Source organism: Epinephelus moara, chromosome 16 (assembly GCF_006386435.1).
Source record: "Epinephelus moara isolate mb chromosome 16, YSFRI_EMoa_1.0, whole genome shotgun sequence".
Classification (NCBI taxonomy): domain Eukaryota; kingdom Metazoa; phylum Chordata; class Actinopteri; order Perciformes; family Serranidae; genus Epinephelus; species Epinephelus moara.
The window spans coordinates 30018461-30036789 of NC_065521.1; the positions used below are offsets into that span (position 1 = coordinate 30018461).

The 18329-nt window shown below is 41.3% G+C and overlaps 1 protein-coding gene across 2 annotated transcripts in view; it reads right to left on the bottom strand.

The window, feature by feature from the left end:
• Positions 1 to 1154: 1154 nt before the first annotated feature.
• The window catches only part of slc2a4rg (SLC2A4 regulator), a 51388-nt gene continuing 34213 nt past the window's right edge, over positions 1155 to 18329 (bottom strand). The window contains exons 5-9 of one of the 2 annotated variants that reach the window (XM_050065713.1): positions 17295 to 17395; positions 12444 to 12717; positions 11279 to 11419; positions 8651 to 8778; positions 1155 to 8090 (exon numbers count right to left, since the gene is read on the bottom strand). In XM_050065713.1, coding sequence (XP_049921670.1) covers positions 7979 to 8090; positions 8651 to 8778; positions 11279 to 11419; positions 12444 to 12717; positions 17295 to 17395 — 756 coding nt within the window. In that variant the 3' untranslated portion in view covers positions 1155 to 7978. The remainder of the gene's footprint in view (positions 8091 to 8650; positions 8779 to 11278; positions 11420 to 12443; positions 12718 to 17294; positions 17396 to 18329) is intronic. The other variant, XM_050065714.1, reaches the window with a different exon arrangement.

An 18329-nucleotide genomic window follows, 5' to 3' on the forward strand; every position in this document is an offset into this window, starting at 1 on the left:
CCATCCAGGATCATCTTATCCATCTTACGTTTGTGCTGGTTGTTCAAAGCAACAATGGATCACCATGATTCAGGTACAAACTTTTCACTAGCTATGTAAAGAACAGTGTGGGATCACTTCAAGTGTTTTTATTTAAAGGTCCAGTGTGTAGGATTTTGGTGGATAAATTGGCAGAAATGAAACTCACTATAATAAGTGTTTTCTTAAGTGTGTAATCACCTGAAAATAAGAATTGCTGTGTTTTCATTACCTTAGACTGAGCTGTTTATATCTACATAGGAAGCGGGTCCTTGTCCGCGGAGATCACCATGTTGCACTGCCATGTTTCTACAGTAGCCCAGGACAGACAAACCAAACACTGGCTCTTGAGAGGGCCATTTGCATTTTTGTGTCAGCCACCGTACGTAGTTAACAGCCCCTCTGTGACAAGCAGCATGGGAAAAAATAGGTTTTTTTTAATGTGAAACTGCTTTATTCACTGTTAAATTACCAGGTATGTTTGTTTTGGAGAATGAGAAACCTGTGCTGATAATTCGGCCCCCAGTGAAAACCTCCTGAACGCTTGGATCTTAAGTTATCAGAGAGAAAAGGTGATCACACATGAGCAGGAGAAGGGCTAGCGGGCGGTCTGTGATGAGCCAAACAGTGTTGTTTGTGTTGTTTTTTTTTACCAGTTTTAATCACCTGAGGAAGAAACCTCTTTGGATAATTCGGCTCCCAGTAAAAACCTCCTGAAAAATGAACACGGAGGGATTCCTAATCATATATTTTTTGACATTTTGTTGCTGAAATACACCTTGAATCCACACTTCTGCTGTTAATATATTTTTTATTTATTTATTTTGATCAAAGGTATCCCGATCATCTAATTTCAGAAATCTTTCTTGTCTTTGTAACAACCCATTTTCAAGATTTGATCCAATCAGACTATCTCTGAACAACTGAGCCACAGGGTTGCTAAGACTAGTGCTGTCATAGCCCCCTACTGTCCACAAGGGGGCAGACTAGACAAGTCAAAGAAAGAAGACACAAAGGAATGAATCCTGTCTATTGATCTTTCATTTCAAGCTTTGGAAGATTAGTCATTGTAAACCTGCAGTCACTTATCTTATTCATGTGCATGTGAAAGATTAATGCAGACGCTGACGGCAGACTTCTTCCATTCAGGTTTATTTTCTTTCCGTCACATTACATCACATAGATCACATTATCAGCATCATACATGGTCATCCATCTTTTCAAGCACTAGTCATAGGCTTGACATTCACACAAATACTCCTTGAGTGCACCACTCCTCAGAAAGTGCTTCCTCCATGTGCGTGGGACTGCTGATGAAGACCAGAGGCCGAGCCCACACACAGGAGAAATCTTGCCCTCCAGTGAAGACCCGAGGCTGACGTCACGTTTCCCTCAACAACAACAAAAAAAGAAAAGCTTTTAGCTCTGCGTTTGTGTGTGTCAGGCTGCGACGAGCATTGTTTTTTACATTTAGAGGGAAACACACTACATCAGCCTCTGGTTATCAGTTACTGAAAGGGAAAATCTAACACATAAAACCCTTCAGTGTTGTATCTCCTAACCAAAAAATAGAACAAAAAAATGAGCGATGCTAGACATGCAAAACAACCTCAAACTCAACCAGACAATCAATCAATCAATCAATCAATCAATCAATCAATGAGAAAACAAAAACAAGCAAAAGTCAGTTTTCACGCCAGCCAGTGTAAGGCTCAGTAAAAACGCAACAAGAGAAAAATAAAAATGGTCATCAAATGAGAGATGTGACAAACAAAGGGATAAAAGCCTGGACGAACAACACGAGCACAGTAGAAGAAGCAGAAAACTGAGTGGAGCTGCCATTGCAATGCATTACATTACATTTGATTTGGAAGGAGATCTATTGGCTTTGCTGCTGCTGGTTTACAAACAAATGAAAACTGACATTCAAGAAAGCAGCACAATTTTTTTTTGTTGACATGTGGAAATAAAAATGAAGGCTTTTTTTATGCACATTTCAAGGGTTTAGTTTAGCTTAATATACTGGGTAAAGGCTTGGGTGGGACCACAGTAAAGCTGGACAGCACAAGAACAGGAAATGGGAAGAAAAAAACAAAACAAAAGACGAGGTGATCGCAGAAGAATCACTGTAGTGACAATGAAATGGGAAGGATACGAGTGGAAGACACTAAAAGCGTGCTGTCGGTTGGAATGTGCAGGGCAGGATGAAGATTCCCACAAGGTTAAAATTTTCATCGAAGGTTATCCTGCCTAACAACAACTTAAACATCACGACCACACACAACATCCAAAGCGGTGATAACCACATACTTGGAAAAATGACTATTTGGCAGGGAGAAAGACGAACAGCAACAGCGTGAGCAAGTCGCCCAGATGTCACCAAAAGCTCAAGTTAGTTCTTGTTCCATTATAAAGCATCTCATTGCACAAAGTAAGATAGTAAAGCAATACTGCATGGTTATTTGATATGACTTAGCAGTGTGGCGACAGCTGTGGGTGTTAGAAGATTTGGATACCAAAATCAGGACGCGCTACAGGCAGTACGAACTAGCCAGCAAATATAACGACAACAAAAAAAAAAAGACTTTTCTTTTTTTAGGTTTTACATTCAACAGGTTTTGTTTTTCTCCCCTTTGCCTCTAAGCTACAATATACATTGAATCTTTTATGTGTTATGTTCACTATAGCTTCTCAATCGACTTTAAAAAAAAAATGAAAGAAAGTATTTTGAGCAACTATACTGTAAAAAAAAAAAGTTTACTTTTCATATAACAAGATAACAACAACAAAGAAAACAACAATATATGAAAAAAGCCTCACGGTTCTCTTTATGTTGCATATGTACAAGAAAGCCCTGAAACTGCAAAATCCACCTATATCGTCACTGCGTGTCTCGTGTCTGCTCTCCATCGACTTCGCCTGCACACCCATCAAATGTCAAACTCCATCTCCCACTTTTAGAACCTGTGTTTATGACAAAAAATACCAATGAAGTCCGACAGAGCGACTTTGTACCCACAGTTCTTTCTGGCCATGACAGAAGCCGAACTGATACGACTTGAACCTTGATTGTCACGGGCCAGTTTAGTGCAACTCAAATAGAAAAGGTGGAATAGTGGCAAACACAGGAACCTGTTAAAGGGATAGTTCAGCTCTTTTGAAGTGGGGTTGTATGAGGTACTTCACTATAGTCAGTGTGTGACATGCAGTAGATGTCAGTCAGCATGCCCCAGTTTGGAGAAGCAGGCAGGAGTCCGACACGAAAGCTAAGCAGGGGTCAGCAGCAAAACCTATTTTAGCCACCTGAAACTATTAATATCAGTTCAAAAACATGCTAAATTTAGAATATTTTAACTGTTTTACCTTGATTTTCTGTGTCAAAATGAAGCCTTCGTGTTGCTCTCTTCAAAGCCAGACTCCATTGAGAAAAACAGTAATTTAACGCTGCTGAACACAGGAGTTGCTGGTCGACCTCTGCCTGCATCTGTGAGTTTCTTTGTGTTATTGTACGACTTCGGCATTTAATATGTTTAGTTCAGATTTACCGAAGTCACACAATTACACAAACAAACCAACTGATCGAGGCAGCAGCTGAACAGCAACTCCTGTATTCAGCGAGCTAAAATGACTGTTTTTCTCAATGGAGTCTGGTGGCTTTAAGGAGAACATGGATGGGGAACTGAAGCCGCAATGTCTGACAAAAAGGAAAGGTAGGACAATGGTCTCAGCGATAACTCTAATTGTTTTAGATTGTTTTTTGGTGGCTAAATTACATTTTGTTGCTGGCCCCCATCTGAAGCAATACATTGTTTTAACTTTCGTGTTTGCAATCCTACAGCTTCTCCAAACTGGGGGCGTACAGGTAGACATCAACTATATGTAATCCACTGACTATGGTTAAGAACCCCATAAAACCCCACTTTAAAAAAATCCGAACTATCCCTTTAACACGTGCCAACATTGACATTCACTGCCAGCAAAAGCATCGGCCTCTGACCCTGCTGGTGGAAACGTGTTCATGCTGAAGATGGAGAGAGACCTGATGGGCTGCACTCGACACTCCGTCAACGACCAAACTGGAGATAACAGAATTAAAAGTGGTATCCAGCACTAATAACAGTATCTACACAGTTACTACCTCAGCTCAGTAAAATGTAAATAAGAAAGGAAGCACAAAGATGGTGTGTGTGTGTGTGTGTGTGTGTGCGTGTGAGAGAGAGAGAAAAACTCCAGGCAATAAAGCACTGTAAAAGCATCTGTTATCAAGACATTAATGCGCAGCCACTGACTGAGACCGGTGTTTTCCCATCACTGAGACAAGGCAGGTGCTGCTTTCAGCCCTTGGCACTCCTCCAAGGAAAGGCAAAGTGACTACCTAAGTACCACACTGTACTTCCCAGTACCACACTTCTACAACAGCCAGTATGTTTAGTACAATAAATCCGACACAGAGAGCAAGACATGAACTGTCAAGATCACGTGCTTGTAATGGGGGACCCCAGAGGTACAGAACCCCCTATCCCTGACACCCCATTTAAACCATCGGGCAGTGACGACACCCCTCCCACCCCTTGAAAAAGAAAAAAAAAATCCTTTCACTTCAAAATTTGTGTATAGAAAATGTCCATGTATTAAAAACATGTCTTTGCGCAGTGCAACGTAGTGCAATTTCATTAGGTCAGTATACCTTTTTTTCCTTTTAATGTTCTTTTCATTGGCACTTTGTGAAGTTTCTGACCGGAAGAGACCGGAAGCTTATCTGGGATGCCACTGGAATAAACGATTTACAGGCAGGATCATTTATTTTCAGAAAAACAAAAGGGTGGATTATGACGGGAACTAAATGTGACGTTATTAACTACTAACGTGTGCTTAAAACGTTTGACTCCAGTTAACAGCTTCCCGGCTTTCATTGAGAGCTGGTCGCCTCTAACGTGCTATCAGCACAGCAACAGACAGCACGAGTGACCTTGCGGCGACGTGGGGGAAAGCACAGGTGTTTCTATGGCGACAGAGGTCTGAAGTCGTACTGTACCTCAGTCAAGGAGTCAGCTCGAATGCTCGACTGCCTGCTCATCAAGGAGAGGACAGGCGCCATGTTTGTGCGTGTGTGTTTGTCATGCGTTGCTATGGTGATCAGGTCAGGTCAGTGTCAGGAGCGCTTGGAGAGTAGAGGACAGACAGCAGAATCTACATTCAAAAGGCTGCTGACACGCAGCACAAGGATGAATCTCTTCAAAAAATGTCTGCCGTCACGATTCTGAGAGCAGATCAGAAAAATACATGTAGAGGAGGTTTTCTTTATTTGATGACGGCTTAAAGATAAAGGGGGGTCAAATGTTGTAGAGCTTGTGAAGCCCTTTGAGGCAAATTTGTGACTTTGGGCTTTATTAATGAATAAACTGACTTGACTAGTTTGTGGGATGCAGGTTATCATGTTGAAAATATCAGTATTGTCTTTACTGAGTCGACTCAGAGCAAGTTTATGTTACTAATGAGGGGGAAATGAAAAGAATTGCTTAAAAACATTAACTGACTACTGGTGGTTAATTCTGTCTTTCACTTTTATCATTATCATCACCAATAAGAGTAAGTTGTCAATGTCTAAGTTCGACATTTACAGATAAACCTCACCCTGCAGGTGTTCAGCTTGAACTGGAAACCTTCACAGCTGAGTTGTTCCCATGACAATACCAGTACCATGCTGCCTAAAATGCTGGATCATGTATCGGTGAGCATGCGAGTCTATGCACCAGTCCGATAACAAGTAATTTAGTTATTAAGTTGAAAGTAGTTTAACAACTGGATAACAACGGCACTTTTCCCAAAAGTCAATTCTTCTTCACTGCCCTGAAACAGCAGCTCACACTGCAGGTTGCACCGTGGCAACTACTGTTTTAGACCAACAAAGAAGAATTGATTTCAGGTAGCCGTTTGCAAATTCCAGTTTCATATCTATACAGGGTCAGAAGTATACAGCTGTAATTTTATTTTTTTAATGCAATGGTAGCAGATCGGTGCTCACTATCATCCAGTTCGCAAGTTCAGGTATTGGAATCGGTATCGGGAACAAGAAAAGAAGCTAATCTAGTGGACTTCTCTCACTGTGTTTGTCTTTTGTAGGAACACTCCCGTGTCTTTTCAAAACATTTAGAAATAATCTCTGAAAGACTAAATGCTTGTAATGTTTATTCTTTCATAGTTATATATATTGGATGACTAACATAAACGCAAAAGGGGTACAAAAAAAAGAGGTTTTAAATTTTTTAAGGGTGATATTTTTTTCAAATATTGCCAAATATATTTTTTTCTGAAATACAGGTGAAAGGGAAATATATATATAAAAAAATCTAACTATCGAAAAATCTACCACCTATATTTCATCTAAAGCTTGGAATAGCAGGTCTGCCATTTAGTATTACAGGTCTAGTCTAAAAACTCCTTACTTCCACTGTTTGTTTTTTCCTAATTTTTATCTTTTGCTTCACTCACACATTAATCACTTTACAGTCAACCACCTACACCGCTGCTCGGCACTGACTTGATTTGATACTCATGTTTCATTTCCAAATATTGGACCAGAGTGACACAACATCTACTAAAAACATAGAATCAGGAAAACGTCTTGAATCCTACGACGTTTGGTATCTACAAATGTTGCAGTGCTGGTTAGTGATAGTTACCTATCCATTTAAAACAGTAAGAAGTCAATCGGGATGCCTGACTCATCGTCAGGTCTTGATTGTTGGGTTATTCACCTACATACACAAGTTACATCAGTCAGACTTTAAGTTAAAGTTTCAAAGGGCAGTTTTCATTCATGTATCATTCATTGTGGTAAACAGTGAACCTTAAGAACATCTGCTGTCAAAGGAAAAGCCTCAACTCGCCTCAATAACAATGACAACCACGCAAGACAATAATAAATGCTGTAATCATGCTGATTGCACAGTGCAACTGCTAGTTGCTTCAGCAAGTCTTTGCTGAAAATAAACTCTATATAAGAAATAGATATCAACTCTCTCAGGCATACGCTGTGGTTTCAGTGATACTCTAAAAGATGACTTATTTCTTCAAGGTGCATATCTCTCGGGTACAAGTATAGAGAAGACGAGATATTTCATATATTGTGTACATCTCTTAAAAATATTTTTTTGGAAAGTCAAGGGCAAACATTTTGTACCACTTGTGTGTGAGGGTTTTGTGCATTTTTGCAAAGTTACAAGAAGCGTAGCTGGCTGTAATGAAGTCGCTTAATGAACAGGTTGTAGATACTGAACAATATGCACGTGAACATAAAGTCGATATCTGGTAAGGCTGCAGAAGACAGTGATGCTAGGTTCAGGATGTGGCTTACACCTAAACAGCTGTAAGTGAACAGGCGGCTTGCCTTTGGTAGGTTTGAAGTCCCTTAAACAGTGACAACAAAGAACGGATATGCTACAGAGGTCTTACCGAGCAAATCTGGTGTTAACCTTCAAACCTCCAAAAAAAGAGTCATGATCCTACCCATAAACAGTAGACTACATGATACTCCTTAAAACAACAGAGTATACCAAAAAGCTTATCTGTAGTCTTCAAATTTTGCCTTGAGTTGAGGCAGTGAAAAATGGCAAGAGAAAAACCAAAAAAGAAATCAAATCAGAAGGATCCAATTTAAATGTTTTCCTTATTCGTGTGTGAAAATGTTTCAGTCTTAGAAAAAGTCTCCAAACCTGCATAAAGTTGCACAGTTGGGTTTTTTTTTGTTTGTTTTTACCCACTAGTTTTATTTTCTCTTTTGTGTTTGGAAACGGAAAAGAGAGAAGGCGAACCCCCTGCTGGGCTGGAGGAAGCAGCACTGAGAGCTCCATCGTGAAGAAAATCTCCCCTCGTCTTCTCAGTGGAAGAGTCCACCTACAGCTGTCGCTCCAAGTGAGGAAGAGCTCATCTCACGGACGCGGGGAAGGAGGGGACTGGATTAGTCGGTGAATCTCTGACAGGCTTTTTTCCAGCGACAGGCTGTGCACCACATGTCTCTCTTCTCCATGCCGTACACCTTTCGGCACTTCTTCGCCTCCCCACGGGGTTTCCTTGGTAACAGCAGATGTGACAGCATAAGGACAAGCACACAGACATCCAGACGCCCACACGGGCATCAAAACACATATATATGTGCAGTGCGCTTGAAGGCACATGAATGTGTAAATGTTCACGGAGGGGAAGGGTCAGGTGCAAAAACAAACAAGTATTTTCTTTAAAGAAGTCGATATAAAAAGGAAACCATCTTTAAAGAGGTCAGTGATTCCATGCAACTGAAATTGTACTTTTTTATGTGATCTCTGATGTGATATGATTCAGCACCATAAAGAGCAACTCAGGCTTTTGGCAGTGCTTCATGTCCTTGTCGTGGCTGGTTCATGCTATTTATAAAGCCACTCAAACTACGACCATAGTCGCAGAGGGGAAGCAGATAATTTTCCAGTAATCATGATATGGATAGAGGAATACAGACAAAAAGAAAACATGTTTTATCTTAAACCCAGTCTCATAGTTGAGAATAACTAGAGATAACTCGAGCAAAACTAGCCCCATTTTCTCCATTTAACCAGCACTGTGAACACAATCACACACACAGATGGCTGCTGCATACCTGGTTCCTGGTGTTGATTTCGGCGCCGGCGTTATTAAAGCATGGCTCTTGTTAACAGTGGCGTGTGTGCTGGATGCCGGCTGCCTCTTTTCGCCGATGCTAACTGTCCGGACATGAGTCACAGGCCCCTGCAGAAGTGGAAAGACAATCATAACTGCATTGTTTAACATTATACTACACTTTATTCTACATGCCAATGACAGACATACAGAAATACAACCTTAACTCTGTCCCTGTCAGAACAAAGTACACATTCACAATGAAGTACATACACCTCGACACACATCACACTGGTTGGTTATAACTTGCCATCAGCTTCTTGGAGTCAAAGTTTAAGATATGTGGTAACCATTTACAACACGAAACACAGTGGGACAGTGACTGAAATACCACCTTGTTTTAATCAATTAGAAAACCTGCACTGTCTGGCTTTGGCTGCGTATTGTAGTCCTGTGTGTTCACATCATTGCATCCAGATCTACAACAGGATCTCCTGGAGAAGACCACTGATGTTTATTTGTTAATCACCACAACCTCTGATCTATATTCACCCTCCCCAACCCTATTTGCACTTTGCGTTGCTTGCGTACGTATGCATCGAAATAGCAGGTGAGCTTGGAGACGCCCGCACTGTCTGCGCAGCCAAGACATACCGCTTTTCAAGATTAAAATGGGGCCCAAGGGGTTAACAGTACAGAGACAGCCTTAGTAACAGCTGTGAATGAGTTAGGGATCAACGCTGTTTGTCTTGGTCTTCTCAGTGTCAGCTCGGCTTTAAATACTCCAGAACATTTTATTCTTTTTGGCTTTGGAAGTGTGTTGACCTCACTGTTGTCAACCTTACAGTATCTTACTGGCAGAATTTTTTTTATTACCTCTGATTAACAAGAGCCACAACCTGTACTGTGCAGGAATTTCCTCGGATAGCAAAAGTATGACCTTCCCTACTCTCCCTCTGAATGGCTAGTACTCGTTGCCTTCCTTGGTTAGGTTGGTCAGGTTTAAGCAAGAGTGAGGTTAGTTAGTGTTAGGGTAAGAATCCCAGGGTAAGTAGAGGCAGAGTAAGACAGAGCAGGGTGGGTCATGCCTTTGCTATCCTAGAAAATGCAAATTCACGTACTGTGTTTCTTGTATAAGCTTCCTAATATCAAGAGACAGGCATGAATTACCACAATTACATGGATGACAACCAATTTGGCACTGCTGACACAAGCTGCATTAATACTCCGCATAAGTGTGTTTCAGATGTTAGCGTCGTGCGGCTCTGCAACACAACCAAGACAAGACAATGGGACTAGTTACTGGAGCGCACTCCAAGTAAAATACCTGCCGCAGGTGTCACCCTGGACTATAATCTTATTTAATATACCTGAATACAGCTGCTTTGTATCACAAGGCCATTGTTGAGAGATCAATCTGCACCATAATCACTAGCTGGCTGCAATATCTTGATGCAATCCTTTCTGGTCTGCCTAAAAAAGCCACAGGTTCAAAATCAATTCATATAAAATTTATCTGTACATGTTTTATCTACAACCAGGAGAGCTCACATTACATAAGTTTTTCTGTGTCCCTGCAGAGGCTGCCTGTCAGTTTTATTATTGATTTTAAGACCCTTTTATTGGTTTGTAAATCTTTAAACAGTTCTGGGCCCGAGGACATCTGATGTGCTTTTAAGATACAATATGTGCCCCCTAGATCCCACAGGTCCTCTGACTGTCTCCTGGCTGTCCCATGAGCCCACACTCTGATTCATGGCAATGCTGCTGCAGCCATTATGGCCCCAGCCTTTAAAACTGCCTACTAGAGGCCATGATGATGTTAGAGAGTGCATTTCGTCGTTTTTACTTGTTTGATTGCTTTTAATTCTGAACTTTTTATATCTATTTAATTGCAAAAATCTTACATGAAGAGCGATGACACATGTACAATATAATGTTGGCCACATTTAAAGGGTAACTTAGGGGAACAACAGTTTTTGAAATTGGTTCAGTGTTGACCACAGCTGGCAGCTGCGAAACAGGCTGTTATGTAACCGCTCAGGGCATGTGTGCACTGCCAATGTACGTCCACTAACAGTTCTTGTTTGAGGCTGTTTCCGGTTAAACAAAAAGCTCTATCTCTGTAGTGATTTTCTCCATGATGTTGTGAGACACTCAGAATAGTGATCGAGCCACTGGTAAAAGCAAGTACTTTAGTGGACGTAAATTCATGGTGTGAACATGCCCCGAGTGGTTACACTGCAGCCTGTATCACAGCTGTGGCTCAATACTGGACAAATTAAAAAAAAAAACTGTTGTTCCCAGTTGTCACTTAGACAAAAAAAAAAAGGGAAAATAGGGTCCAGGTTGAAAATACTTTAATGTTATACCTGCATGCATATTTATTTTTATGTCTTCTTATCTTGATTATATGTTACATACTTTGAATAGCATCTTTGGATGGATTGTGCTACATAAAGAAAGACTTTTGCCTCTGTATGTATTAAAAGTTGATGTTATTACGAAGCAGCGAAGGTGGAAAAAACAAAAAGAGGGCTAAAAGGGCTAACAAAAAAGGTTACCAGTGGAAACAGCAGGAGAGAGAACAAGATTAAGATAAAAAGGCGTGAGACAAAGCCTCACTCACCGGGACGCCTTTGAAAATGACAGGAGGGGATTGCCACGACACACTGATGCCGTTCCCAGTCCCAATTCCAGGCCCGGTCCCATTACCATTGCTTAACCCAGCCAGCTCAGGACCCACTGGGATACTCACTGGAGCAGTGGCCTGGAACATGGACAACCACCCCGCCATAGCCAGGAGAGGAGATGACAGAAAGAGGGAGGGACAGGGAAAGTGCAAATAGAAAGAGAGAGGAGGAGGATACAGAGAAACAGATCATATAATGAGCAGGGATGGCATTTTTCCACCTCTATGACTGAAATGTGGCTTCATATCAACTCTAATCAGGAACACAACTGCTTACCACATAAACTATTTCACATAGAAAATGTGTGCGAGTTTTAGGATTATAGATAAGGCAACGTAAGGAACAGCAGAGAGAGCATGAAGTTAGCAGTATTAAAGCGAAGAGTATGAGTACAGTGAGAAGTGGTTATTGTAGTTGCAGTGCGTATACATGCTGTAAGTCTATTTTCAAGTGCATTTTGTGTCGTCATGGCAACTGAAAGTTTCATACAACCTCGAACCACTGCGAAGGACTGAATTCAATATTCAATACTGAATGATTTATACTTTAACCAAATGTGTTTTTCCAGCTGAAACCATTTCATTTTTACCTCCAAGGTCATATAAGTGAAAGGAGTGCTCATAAATTTGTACAGTTAAGAGGAAGAAAAAAGAAGAGGAAGTACACGGAGAAGAAGAGGGAGGAGGACGCACAGATACCCAAAGTTGCTACAAAGCAGTTCAAATGAAGTGTTGCAAGCAGGAATTTGAACACGACTGAATATCTTGTCTGACTTGAAAAATATTCGGACTTCGTTCTTCATGTGACCTTTTGTTAATATTTGCAAGAATGTTTTTTTTTTTGTTGCTTTTCTCTCCCTGATATATACTCCCATACTGGTGTAGGAGTTCAGTAATTCACTCTGACCGCAGAGCTTTATTTCCCACATTGATCTTAAAAACTGCCTCTGCAGATTCCATATGATAGAAATCTGAAACTTTGTGGCTCTGTAAGTGCTTGATGCTTTTTTGGTTTTGTTTTATTTTCAGGGACACTGCAGTAGCTTCAATTTTCAGAAATAAAATTGAGTAATGTGTGTGTCCAAAGTCTTGTGTGAATTACCTGGTAGGCGTGGTCAGTGCGGATGTGGCAGAGCGTGGAGGGAGCTGACTGACTGAGCGGTGTCGGGGCATGGCTCTGCGATCCATTCACACTGATGTGTTCAGAGTGAGGGACAGCAGTGAGCGGTGGAGGGAAGACAGGCGGAGGGCCAGCCGTGGTGGGGGAGGTGGGTGTTAGGCTGGACAAGCCCTCCGTTAGGCTGTCCATGTTGACCTCGATCTCTGAGTAGTAGAAGTCCTCCTCTCCATCACTGTAGTCCGAGTCGCTGTTTCGCCTGCAGGAGAGGACCAACTACTTAGAAACTCTTCAGGATATCCTAAACTGAGTTATTGTAGCTTCTTTTTAATTTCAGTTTCAGCTTTGATGTGACAATAAACATCATCGGACCTCTTACGACACTCAGTTTCAACACCCATCTTACCACATCTTTATGTAGGCCGCACAGGTATGTTCTCAAACTAAGTCAGTTTCTCCCGTTCATTTCAAATTTATAAACGCGGGTGCCGGAAAATGCTTTATGGTATGTATTTGAAATAATTCCACTCACTCCCCTCTTATCCGCAACCATTAATTTCATGGCTCAGGTCCATGATCTTAAATGGACATTCCTCTGAGGAGCATTAGCCTAAACACTGTTGCCTGTGCTAGAGGTTGGCTGAGTAGGCCTGTGATATATTGCCATTGCAGTCTCGCACATTATTTTAATGCTGTTAGACATTTCTCTGGAAATGAAGCAGAAACATTTTAGTGTACTAAAGGGAAAACTTATAAAAAACAAGGGTGATGTTTATTCAATTTCATATAATTTAATTTGGGTAATATCTGTTTGTGGATGGTTTTAATCTTGGTTCAGTATAATATTGATAAATTTACCAAAAATGCATACTCAACACATTTTTTCACTCTATGCACTTCATGTTATGTGTTGTTGGTGACATGTTTTGATACAATTTTATGCTCAGCTGTGCAAAGCAAATAAATGTTTCATTCATTCTATGATTTCTTATCATAAACTGTAAACATACAAACAATACTGAGAGGAGGAAAACAATAAATATATCTAATAACATTAAAAGTACATTTCAAAACACTGACTGGAAGCATAGTAGTGATAAAAGATACCATGTGACTTTCCGTTTTACTAAAATACCACTGACATCTACAAACATGGGCCCCGCTGACACTTAATGACACAGAGTGCAGGAGGTGGTTACTCTTCCCAGCAGCAGGGGGCAGTAAAAGCCAGTGGGCTGCGGGCATCCTCAAACAAACAGACTGGTGATGAAATGACAATTACTGCAGGAGGTTAAACTAACTCATGTAGTAACAGTAGAGCAACATGGAGTCTGTCTCCCCTTGATTCTAGTGATATAAACTTAAAATCATCATAGTGAAGATCCCTTTCAAATAGCTGCTTAAACTCAAAGTTTATGTATTTTACTGGGGTACAAATGTATTTATTTACAGTCTCAAATGTACCTGCTGCATCAGGTAAAAGTAGTAAAGGTAGATTAGTGCTGTGTTGTTACAATGTGACACAGTGGATCACATATATGTACAACATGCAATCACACACACAGTGTGATACCCCGTACATTTAAGTTATCTTCAGTCATGTTTTAAGCATTGTGATACAAAGTACCTGCTTCTTTATTAGATAATATACCTCTAAGCACAAGGCTCGAGTGTGAAAAAGAAGCAGTGACACACAAGCTCAGCTCAGATGTAAAGGCAGTCAGCTGGACAGCATCCAATCTGTTACTAGTCAGATATGTGTCACTTTTCTTGTCTTACCACATTATTTAAATCGCAGTTTAATGCAACTACCCCCGAAGCTGCGGAGAAAGGATTATTTAAGTGACACCCACACAGTGGTCTTTATCAAAGTGGAAAAACAAAGCCTGCAGTTATAAAAACATGAATATGAATACAAATAAAAACAAACTTTTAAATACTGTCGGTGTCACAATGGAGATCATCGATGTGACTCATGCAGATCATCGTACTGCCTTGTGGTGGTGGTGGTGTGAGTGTTTGTGTTTGTGTGTGTGTGTGCGGTGGCTCAGCTGAGACAAAAAACTGTGGTTGAGTGCATAATAGACACAACTAGGCAGTATGTAAGTCTAAGGTTTAAGTGGGGAACCTTAAATATTCATTTAACTACACATCTAAAGCAGTATTGGGGTCATCACTCAAAAAAATGTGTGTATTACACTTTACTCATTACTTTTATTTTAAATTAAAGCATTACTTTAGTTAATGACTCCCTGTAGAAAGTAATTTGTTACACTACTTGTCACATTTCTTTTGTGTAACTGCATTGTTGCATAATTACAAGTTAACAATATAAAGCTAAATGTTACATATGCCGCACAAATCCCTATCCTTACAAGTAGGGCTTGGTATTGTTAAAAAAGTTACAATACCACTGCCGAAACCAGAACCCCTGAAGTGATACCAATACAAATAGAGTACTTCATTCGATACCCATAATGTGAATAGGGTTGGGTGTAGAATAGCCATAATGTTAAATGTTTTGGTGGCATCTTTGCACGCTTAACTGTCAACTCAAATACACCATGCTCCATTTCACGACAGTGTGAGCTCCGCAATGGGGACAGTTGTGAGAGTCTGCTCAGCTGCACACATATGTGACTGGGCTATGTGTTAGCACCACATGGTTACTAATGAGTTTAACATCAGATTCAAACCATTTTGTTGCTGGTGCAAGTTTGTTGGGACTGTTTAATTGCTCAGTGTTAGCTGCTGCTGCTGTGTAGGGATGGGCGATATATATCGTTAACGATAATATCGTCATTGTTGTTTTAACAATGTGCAAATTTACGTCATCGAGTATGCAAATGACTTCACAAAAACAACTGAAAACACACGTTGAAAGGTTGAAACCCCACACATTCACTGAACAAGAGTTACGTAACTTGCGTGCAGCAGCACGCCACAGTACGTCTAGGTGGTCACATGATCTCTCACTGGCACCTTCCCGGCAGGTCAGCCTGCTGCTTAACAAACATTAGCGAGACAACATAGCAACACTGCCCACGGATGCTCCAGCAGCTTCGGAAGACGTGGGTCAACTGTAGTGATAGGTCCCAGCCTGTCAGGCTAAAGTTCACAGTACCGGAAGACCGTCTACGGAGCTACCTAGCCTGGCCACAGTTAGCTGAACGAAGCGGCAACATGGCACAGTTTCAAGTCTCCACGCCGGAAAAGTTCACCTTCAAGGCTGAAGACTGGCCTAAATGGATTAAACGCTTCGACAGATTCCGCATTGCTTCTGGATTGGAGACGCAAGCAGAAGAGAATCGTAGGAATGTGATCTTTGAGAGAGCAAAGTTTAATCAGCGGCTTCAAGAAACGGGCGAGACGGCCGACAGTTTCATTTCGGCGCTGCACTGTCTGGCGTAGTACTGCGGTTACGGGGCTCTACATGATGAGATGGTGAGGGACAGGCTTGTGGTGAGTCTGCGGGACAAACGCCTATCAGAACAGTTGCAAATGGACCCGGAATTGACGCTACAAAAAGCAGAACAGTTGCAAATGGACCCGGAATTGACGCTACAAAAAGCCGTCACCAGAGTCAAACAGAGAGCAGGTAAAAAAGCAGCAAGAAATGTTAAGAACATTTTTCCATTAATATCATCCATGAGAAACAATTAATGAGCTATAACTCAGGCTGTTAAAAACACATATTTAAAAGAATATCGTCTAATTATCGTTATCTTCAAAATCCCCCAAAATATCGAGATATTATTTTTTGTCCATATCGCACACTACTGCTACTGCTGTGTTAGCTTGTGTTTTGGCGGCATCTCGGCACGCTGAACTGCCAACTCAAACACACTGCGCTGCATTTCCCCACAGCACACACTGTATGGTAGGTAGCTTCCGCTGTGGGGGTGTGAGTTTTGCACAGGGGACAGTTGTAAGAGTCTGCATGGCCACACATATAGTGACAGTAGTACACGATTAAGAGTATCAAACAGTTATTGATGAGTTTAAGAACAGAATGAACCACTTTGGTGCTGGTGCAAGTTCACTGGGACTCTTTAACAGCTCAGTGTTGGATGTTAGCCGTCACTGCTGTGTTAGCGTGTGCTAACCGAGCAGACATTAAAAAGAACTTTTGCTGGAAGCACAGCAGCTCTGGACATGGCCGGGTAGTAAGGGTGGTCTGGGATCAAATCCCGGCACAAAAAGAATCAAATGCCAGTACGGGGCTATTTTGGTCAATACTTAAAAGGTATCGAGCACTGATACCCTGCTAATAAGGAGGAACACCATTGGATGATGACAGGTTTATAAAGAAAAAAGCATGTTTAAATGACATATGATCTGCATTTAACAGCCAAACACACTCAACAAAGTCACTTGAGTCGTTCGCTCACCAAACTGTAGTTTTATTGTAGACTAGTTCAGCTTATTTGGCTTGTTTATCACTGAAGCAGCCGTTATATATAATGAGGAGGAATCTCTCAAATCATTTGTCAGACAACCTGTTCCTCCTTGGAGACAGCACACACTGCTCAGGCTGTAGAGCCTCTCCACAGGTGCACTAGACAGCGTCGCAGTTGTTGGCAAGTTTGATTAATTTTTTTCTATCCATTCATTATGTGGATAATTGAAGAACTTCTGTAACTCAACTAACAACATAATTGTTTCATTAGCAGCTGTAATGTGATTACTGAATTTAGGAACAGTAACACATTATATTACAGTACCTGTGAATAAGATATGTGAATTATACCTATAATATTTGGTCAAGAATCCTTTCTGGAGACGATAACTGAGCGCTGCGTGTGTGCGGTTTTCCTGTTATGACTTCCAACTCACCCCAGGTGGACGGTGCGGATGTGTCGCTGGATCCCTGAGGAGGTGCTGAGGACCTTTTCACAGTTCTTCCACAAGCACTTGAACATCACCTTCATGGAGTTCTGGAAGAGACGATAACCACAAAACCAGCACGAGTCAGAGGATAGCTGATTTAGACAAGTGTCACTATAAACGCACTGTGAGTGTGTTGTCATTACATCTATCTTTGGTTTATTTATTTAATCCTTTAATTAAAGCCTTTGGGTTGTGAATCATTTTCCGAACAATGGAAAAACATAGGCTGTCAGCCACGGCAGAAACAGTGATGAAACTTAACACATTATCTGTAAAACACACTGATGAGTATTTCATGGGAAATGGAGGTCTATGCAGCGTGTATTGTCATGTTCCTCTGTGTGGATCTCATTGGCAGCCACGACACAATGGCCTTCGTGGGAGATTGAGTGCCACGCTACAAGGGGCCAAACACTACACCTCATTAGAGAGCTATTAGAGCAGCAAGCCCATAAAAATAGAAACCCGATATATGACAAGCTCAGACACATACAGAGTGGGAGAGAAAGAGAGACAGAAAAAGACAGGGGACGCAGAGGGGACAATGAAATTGTACCCTTTTCTGTCTACCTCGCAGTGCTTTCATGTTCAGCCACTGATCGATGAGCAGACTAAATGTACTATTTTCATCTCTTCCTGCTTTCTGTGCATGTTGTGGGCCGGGGTCAAGATCCATGGGACTCCCTAGAAAGTTGGTATTTTATACGGGGGCGGTGCTTTACGTCCTGCATCACACAGAGAGTACTGTACTTGATGTGCGTTCCCCTTGTCTGGCATTGGGTCGCCTCATCACTTGTTGGTTACGCTAGTCAAACCATAACCTTTAGGGGTTGTGTATTAACTTAATCTTTGCCTCAACCCCGAGATTAATCCTACAGGAGGTCTCATGTCTAACTGTAATTTCAAACGGACATGAGTTTTTGATGTTTGTTATCTTCAATTTATGAAGATATACTTAGATTTTTGCTCCTTGTACTGCTG